The 8,500-nt window shown below is 52.8% G+C and overlaps 1 protein-coding gene across 3 annotated transcripts in view; it reads right to left on the bottom strand.

Moving 5' to 3' along the window:
- Positions 1 to 329: 329 nt before the first annotated feature.
- MAP2K5 (mitogen-activated protein kinase kinase 5) overlaps positions 330 to 8,500 on the bottom strand; it is a 233,478-nt gene continuing 225,307 nt past the window's right edge. For 2 of the 3 annotated variants that reach the window (XM_016140982.2, XM_016140980.2), the window contains one exon: positions 330 to 806. In XM_016140982.2, the coding sequence (XP_015996468.1) occupies positions 702 to 806 (105 nt within the window). In that variant the 3' untranslated portion in view covers positions 330 to 701. The remainder of the gene's footprint in view (positions 807 to 8,500) is intronic. The other variant, XM_016140984.2, reaches the window with a different exon arrangement.

Below are 8,500 nucleotides of genomic sequence, written 5' to 3'. Positions count from 1 at the left end.
TTTGCTGTGGGACAAACCCCAGCCCAGCAAGGAGCACAAGACAGGGGGTCTGAAACAGTGCTAGTGCTGGCTCAGCTAACTCCTCACTAAGGAGGAACTTGGTTCGGGGACCTCCTTGCCTTGGTTTCGGGTCTGTCAATGTGCCAGGCTGTTGGCCTCAGGCCAGAATGTCGGGAAGCACTCAGGTGCTTGCGGGCACCTGGGGAAGGGCAGCTCCGGGCCTCGGGGGCTGGTGCCGCCACACACCCCGGCTTAAGCGGGAGCCCCCGCCCCGCCCCAAACCCTGGGTGGGTAACAGGTGCCCTGCACAGCACATCCCTCACGGGGGAGGCAGTCACAAGGCAATAATACTTTTATTCCCATCAGTGATGCTGATGGCGCCTGACCCTTTACAAATGAAAATGTCAGGAAAAAGGAAGAGGGATAGGGGCACAGGAGCCTCCATTCTTGATGCCCCCACGCCTCTCCTCTTCTCCCAGTCGATGCCCCCAGACCGGAGGGGGAGACGACTTGCCCTGGCCGGCGCTGGCCGTCCCTGACGGCTCCCTGGTAAGGCCGTCTGCTAGGAGAGCTGAAGGTGAGGGCAGGGAAGCCCAGGCCAGCAAAGCTCTTGTGGTGCACACAGCAAATGGAAAGGGGGTGCGACAGGTGGGGTCTCCCCTTGGTGACCAGTCTTGGGCTTTCGGCGCCCCACGGAGGCCTCAGGGGGGGCCCTTCTGGCTCCGCCTCTCCTCCAGCGCCCTGCACACCCACATGGACACCACGGCAGCGTTTCCATCGTTGAACTGCATGATGAACGGGTGGCCCTGCGGAGAAGAGGCGCAGGTTGAGACAGGCGCTCCCCGGACTCTGCGCTTCATTACACCTGTGGAGGCCCGTTCTCAGCCCAGATCTTATTTCTTCTCCCCAATAAGCCTGTGAGATAAGGAGGGCGGCGATCAACCCCATTTCACAGCTGGATGACTGAGGCCCACGGCAGGGCAGTGGCAGGCCCGCCTGGAGCACTCACGGCACAACTCAGACTGCCCGGTGCTGGCTACCTTCTCCGGAAAGTCCACCCAGCCTGAACGCTCCCCAAGGCGGAGGGCCTGTCTCAGCTCCACGCTGCCTGCCCCTTCCCCGGCCCTGCATCATTCCAACGCCGGCCGGCCACGGCCCGGCTCTGGGCTGCCAGCGTTCCAGTTCAGTTGCTGCGCAGAAACCAGAGAATCATCTTGTCAGTGGCCACATCAATCCCTTCTAGTTTTCTTTGTCTAAAGCTCACAATCTACGAGTGGAGGGAAGGGAGGAGGGACGTGCTTGTGTGTTCAGGTCTGCTCTGGTTCCTAGTGAGAAGTTGGCGGCTGAATTTTAGAGGGGCTGGGACTGTCTCCGTGGGCCTGTCTCAGGCTCTAACCTACTTAGCTTACAGGCAGGCTGGATTATATTTAGCTAGTCCCCTCCCTCGCTGCCCCGAAGAATCGAGATTCACATTCACAATCTTAGGGCCTCCTGGGAATTCTCCAGGAAGGCTAGAAAAAAGCAGAGGCGGCCATAGGGTCACCCCGGCCATAGGTCAAAGGTGAAAGGAAAATGGAAAAATATTCTCTTGTCATCAAATGGCTTGTCTGCTAAGAAATGAACACCTGCCAGCTCCCTCCCTACCAAAAGGGACAGCCTGAGACTTAGCCACAGTGGGTGAACAGAGAGAAGGGTGCTCCCTCCTGCCTTCCCTTTCCCCAGCTCCTTCTCCCCTCTTCCCAGCCTTCTGGCTCCACTTACCCTGCGCTCTCCTGCTTTCTGCACCCTTCTTGGGCCCCCTCCCTACTCCCAAGCTGGGCTCTCAGGACTGCTTTCTTATACACGCCAGTTGGGGACTACCAACCCCTGGCCACATGCTCAAAGCTCCAAGCTGCCTCCAAATGAGCTTATCATGTGTCTGGGAGGCATGTGGGCCCAGGGCTCAGGTGACCTGGGTACCCAGACCCTAGTGTCTGTGGGAAAAGTTGAGAACTAGGCCAGGAAAGGAAAGGGGCTGCTTGGTCAGACCTGAAATGTCTCTAGCGACAGCAAGGAAGACTGTCCAGGCTTCCTCACCCTAAGCTGATGCTGTGTCCCTTTATCTAGCTTTCCCAATTCAGGCCAGGAAAACTATCCCATGCACATCCTGGATGGTCTAGCTCAGAGGCACACAGAACACATCAGAGGTGCAGAGGGGAGGAAAACCAGCCGAGCAGGTGCTACTAGTCCATGGCAGGGACTCGCGGAGGCCATCATGGAGCTAGTCCTGGAGCCCGGCTGGGCACCTCCTGTGATCTGCATGCAGCACTCTATGGGGGCTCCCAACACACCTGCAGGACCCCAAGGGTGTAGGCTCCTGGTGCAGGCTGCTGCTGAAGAAAGGGAGGTGGAGGCCAGGTTGGGTGGGTGCCCCACGGGCAGCACAGGCCTAGCGGGGGAGCTGAGGCAGGAGAGGCCTAGAAGGAACTCTTACCTTTGCTCCTGTATGTTCTCCCCTCGAATATAAGCCTACCATACACCTGCCTTCCTTACACTGCTGCCTACATAGAGGGAACACTTCCCGAAGTCAGAGAGTGTGCATTTCTTTTTCAGAAGGCTCAGGAGAGGCGACCTTGTGCCCTTGTGAAGAACAAAGGGAGAAGCTGTGCTCAGGAGCTGACAGGCCCCTCCCGCCAAGCCTGGGGTGGCACAGTGTCACTTTCCCAGAATGCCCGATGACTTTGGGGCCCATATGCTCCATCTCTGTTATCATCTGTTCAGGAACAAGCAGAGCAGAACTGCAGGAGGGGAGAGTGGAGGCATTCCTCCAGTTGGGAAGGCTGATGGCCGCACTGCAGGGAAGCATTTTGCCCAAGTGTCCTGGGAGGAGGGAGGAGAGGGTCGGCATCCACTGCTCTGATGGGAGACTTTGCCCTTTTCCTGCTCTCCTCCTCTGGGAGGTGACTCCCATCTCCTGTGTATCCCCGATGCTTTATATCACCTTGCAAGGGAGTGACCTGGACGAGCAGTTCTGTCTTCAGCTAATACTGACTGGTTTGGGAGAGATGGGAAGGGGAATCACATAAGGAGACAGGGAAGAAAGACATGGAGGGGAGGTCCCAGGCTCTCCAGGCATCGGGGGCTGTAACATGCGAATTTCAGAGCTGTTGGCAGTGTGGACCACCACCGAACACACCGAGGAAGCTGGTGTGTGGGGACTGAGGGCACACGGAGCTGCTCAGAGGGAAGCACAGCAGGGCAGAAGGGTGTCAGGACAGCAATCAGACCCCAGGGGCCGTGATACCTGGGCCTGGCAGCATATCTGCCTGCAGGGTCCATGAGCATCTCACAGTCTGGGGTAGGGGCACCAAATTATATAGTCGGGAACTATAATATCCACTTTCCGGATGAGGATGTGGAGGCTGCAGGCTCATGGTTGACCTGACTGGGCTCCCTGAGCTGGGACTGGATCACAAGTTTCTGTAACCCAAACCCACTGCCCGGGGCTCTCCTTGGACTGACCTGGGGTAGACAGACGTGGAAGAATCAACACCCGGATTGCAATCCCTAACCCCCCACCTTGTTTCTATCATGTGATTCAGGCCCGCCTGGTCAGAGGTGGGACTGAGGCTACATACAGGCTTCGAGCCTGACCCATCCCAGGTCCTGACTTCTGTCAGTGAAGTCCCTTGGACGACTAGAAGGGTGCTCTGTCACAGTGGCAGGTCACTTTGACTTAAATCTTGCTCTCCCATCAGCCCATGTGGAAGCAGGGAAAGTATACCATAACCCCACTTTACAGAAGAGGGAAGAGAGGCCTGAGGGGGGGAAGGGACTGGTTAAGTGCTGGGGCTGAACTCAGACCTTCTGGTTTCTACTCTGGTGCATTTCGGACTGGACTGTGTCCCCTGTGACCCTGGCATACGGCTGACACTCCTCCAGCCTTGTCACATGAGATACGGGGATTCCTCATGAGTTTAATGAGCAAATAAAATCTGATGGACAGTTTTGGGGAAAGCATAAAATCCCTCGGCCACCCTGAGAGGCCAGAATTCCGGGTGGCTCCGGAGACGCCTGTGCTGACGCTCGTTCAGCCAGATGCTCTAGGAGTCCTGGCAAGGCCAGATGCCTGGGGATGGAGGAAAATGGCACGGTGAGTAACACACACACTGAGAGCAGCACCACAGGTCGAGTACTGTGGGCCAGGCATTTGCCAGGGGCTTCGTCCTGATTCTTCCACTGAATCCCTATGCTCACTCTGGAAGTGCACATGGCTATGCATCTCCACCCACCAGATGAGGAAACAGACACTCAGGGACCCGTGTGAGGTCAGTGAAGCAAATGGCTGGGCTGGACCCACATCATTGGTCTCCTGACTTGAAATGCTATGCCATGTGTTTTCCTGTACCTGTGACCAGACAGCTGACCTCACAGGCCCCTCTTCAGTGCCTCTGAGGCCCCAGGAGAGCTCTAGCCCCCTGGAGAGCTTGGGTGAAATGCATATCCCTCCAAGAGAGAGGAATCCAGGTGTGGACAAGCTCTTGCAGCCCTGTTGAGCTACAAGAAACAGTGGGAGCATGGCGTGGCCCACCTCCTTGTAGCCAGCACACCCACATACTGCTTATCAAGAGCATCCTCCACCCCAGGTGACTGTATCCAGACACCTAGGCCTCTGTCCTCCATACAGAAAGCATGTTAGGGGACACTCCGCAGAGGCTGGCAGAGTACGTGCTGGGCTAGAGCTGCTGAATGATCTCGCTGGCCTCATCACCAGGCAGTGGGAGCCACTCTCATTTCCTGGATTCTCTCAGGGCCAATTGCAACAATTAAACCGGCACGGGTTGAAGTATTATGGTCCACAAACTTCACCACAGAAGATGAAGACATAATGAAGGGAAAAGGATGGGACTGTAAGAGGCAGGATGGATCCAAAAGTGGGACACGGGGGAGAGTGAGAGAGACAAGTCAACAACCAAAGACGGCTGGCGTCACCCAGTACAGACGCCCCCGCCAGTAAGGGCTGAGAAGCAAATTGTGCTGGTGCAATGAAGAGTGTTAGTGAAAACCCAAGAACTGTAGTTCAATATACTCTCCTTCTGGGCATTAGTGTCCAGTGTTTTGCTAGAGTTTGACTCTCTACTTCTGTCGTATGTCCCTAATTTTTTGCCTACCCATTTCATCTTGACAAGATATCTTCCTGATAACGGACAGCAGGACAATCCCAAGCCCCCTCCACATGGGATTGCTCTACCCTTCTACTGAAGGAGCCGGGGACAGGAGGCGTTAGTGTACCCGCTGTGTGGGCAGGAAATGGGGCTCTGAGCCTGCCCCCGTGGGTAAGCACTGACAGGCTCAGGTATCTAGACTCCTAATCCAGTGCTCATTCACTGACATCTCACTCTATTCTCAGCTGGTTTTCGAGTTTCTTCTCAAATAGGAGTTTACCTGTTTGGGGTCTCTACATTTTCTTCTCTTATATACATTTTAAAGAATATCATGCATTTGAGTCATTTAACAATTTGCTAGTGTGGCTGCAAGGCCTGGCGTGTAGCAGGCCCTCAATTAGTAGTAGGCCTGTGGCATGGCAAAGTGATCTGGATATTCTTCATGTCTACACCTATTACCAAACACCTGCTCTGTGCCTTCTGGCTGTCTTACTTCTGCGCATGGCCTTGAACCCTCCCAGCACCGGTATTTATAGACATAAGAAACTTAGATGCCAAGAAATGTGATATGGGGCAAGTTCCCAGAGCTAAAAAATAGCAATTAGGGTTTGACTACAGAACTCTTTTTCTGCCATGGAAGAACCAGCTACTGTGCTCCCTGAGGTCAGGCATGGTGAATTTTAAATTTCTACTTTTTATAAAGAGTACCCTCTATATTGTAGGTGTTCAGCAAGTACTTTTTAACCAATCAACTAAAGTTAGGGTGGCAAAAAGTTTACATATCTATGCCTTCCCTGTTGAAAGGCGTGTGGCGGGCACTTTAGTAAAATAACTCATTTAATACTCAGCAACTCCATTAAGTATTAACTTTACCCTCATTTTACAGATGAGGAAACTGAAGAACAGAAAGATTACAGAACCTGTCTAAGGCCACAGAGCTTAACCATGCCTAAGCCTCAAGCCACTATGCTGTCCCTTCTCATCAGTGCCTGGACTGGAGGATGGTGGCACCCATCCTACAGGACAGCCTACCCTCGGAGCATAAGCCAGGTGGTCTATCTGATAATCCCAGCACTCCTTCTTCTCCATTCCTACTCTTTGGGTCTAGATGCTAGAGAAACAAGAAAACGGAGGCTCAGGGCCTGGAAGGAACTTTCCAGAGCTACGGAAACCAGAATCTGGAGTGTAGAGCAGAAAGAAGTTAGAAATAGGATGCCCAGCAGCAGACCACACCACAACCTAAAGTCTACCTCTAGGGAGCCTATTCTTTGTTGCCTCCAAACGGAAGCCATCTTTCCCAGATGGAACTGTACAAACACCTTGTCGACCTCCCTAGAGCACACACTTGTTTTACCACATGTCTGTCATTTGAGCCCATCTTATCCTAACTAGACTGGAAGCCACCTGAGGGGTAATTACACAGCAGCTGCCAAGAAAGTTGAGTTAGGCTGACTGGTAAGTGATGGTGCTTCCCCAGAGGCCTGATGTTGGGCTGAGAACCACTGCAGGTTGGAGTGGGCAGGCCTAGGGAGAAAGCTCTACCGGCTGAGGCTGCTCTAGATTCCTGGACAATAGGACCCCCTTCCCTCAGCGCAAGCCCCAGGCCACCAGGCACCTCCTCTCCTACTAAGGACGCTGCAAGGGAGAGAATGGCAAGGACCCAAGAGCCTGTTTAAAGAAGCAGGCCTGGCCCACTTACACCCTGGCCACATCCAAAACAAACAATGAGTCCAACAGGCTGCTCCAGTGAGCTGGTAGGGGTAGTTCTGTAGTTAGGTGGTGACCTAGGAGGCAACCTAAGAGGCGGGAGGGGCCCCAGTGTCAATGCACTGCATGTCACTTAGTGTTTCCATGCGGGCCTGTGAGGCTTTCTGCACGTCCCTTTGAGGCTGTAGCTCTAGTGGCAGAGGTAACGCTTAAGGCCCTTCTCAGAGCCTGGTGGAGCTGGAGGGTGTGAGGTGTGTTTGGGCTTCTACAGATGTTTGATTCAAATAGTTAAGAAATATTTTAAACTATTTATAAAAACCTAATTAAAAAATAATACACACATTTATCTATGTTTAGCTCAAAATGGTGATGTCTCATGGATGACTTTATAAAGAAGTACATGTCTACCATGAATATTAACACATTCATGCTAAAAAAAACCACTTTTTCCTACATTAACATTGAGGTTCTGTATTAATTTACATAATAAAAAGTGTTTCATGGCTAATGGTTTAAAACTACCTATTTAATTCCTACTTATCCAGGAAGTAACGTCAGATTAGAGAAGTTAAATGATTTATGGAAGGATGCACAGATGTCCAATGTCTGCTAAACTGCTGACAAGTGGCAGGGCATTGGGCAGCCCTTACAATATGAATTACACGAACTAATGAGTCAGAATCATACCTGGGGACAACACTTCTTCCAGGTTTGTCATTAAGAGCAGTCCGGAAAGGAGGTGGTTGATGGTTGAGATGGAGGCTGGAGGAAAGTCCCCATGAGTGACTCAGCAGGGAGAAGCTGAGACATCTCAATAAAAACTCTTCTTTCTGCCCCTCTATGGCATGATGCAAGGAGCCAGCAAACCTGCTCTCCCATCCAAGAGTTGGGAAGGCTTGGGGAGGGCCACAACTGCCTCATCTATACAGAGGGAGTCTCCATTCTCTTGGCTTCATCATTCTACATGGAAGAGCTTCTCTTATCACACTCTTGAGTCCTGTCCCCAGTGGGGAAGGACTGAGCAGGCTGGGCTTGGGGGTCACCTGCCCACAAGGAGACCGAGTTCTGCTCTCTAGGAAGGCTCTGAATCTGAGGGGGGCCTGACAGGGACTTGGTGGTAAATCCCTAGCCATTCGGGTCACACAGGTAAGAGCATCCTTCAATCTAGATCTTCATAGAAATGAAGCCGATACTCCCTTTCTGTCATTACCTAAGTCTTCTCTGCTGGTTGTGAACATGCGGAGGCTGTTAGCCTCCTTACCCCCAATGAATATCACTGCTCTCTCTTCTTACTGGGTGGGTCGTGAGGACCAAATGAGGTGCCATCTGCAGACAGTGCTTCACAGACACATGCTGGGCAGTGTGAGGGGTGGTTATCATTCCTTCACACAGAACACATTTGGGGGCATGACAGAAAGGTGAGGGTGGGAGCCTCGTCTCTGTGCAGCTAGTGGGGAATGTGCCTGTCTACCTAGCCCAGCTTACCTGGGCTAGTGTAAAAGCCACAATCACAGAGATTTCCAAGGCAAGATGTCTGTTCTGCCTGTGCTTTCTCAGCCTCTGATTTCTAAGGCTTTTCCATGGCTGGAGGTGGGGTGGGCGGGTCCTTTCCGACCCTTCATTTTCTTTTAAGACTTCAGAAATGGTTT

This window comes from Rousettus aegyptiacus, unplaced genomic scaffold (genome assembly GCF_014176215.1).
Source record: "Rousettus aegyptiacus isolate mRouAeg1 unplaced genomic scaffold, mRouAeg1.p scaffold_m13_p_3, whole genome shotgun sequence".
Taxonomy (NCBI): domain Eukaryota; kingdom Metazoa; phylum Chordata; class Mammalia; order Chiroptera; family Pteropodidae; genus Rousettus; species Rousettus aegyptiacus.
This window is presented reverse-complemented; position numbering and strand designations above follow the sequence as displayed.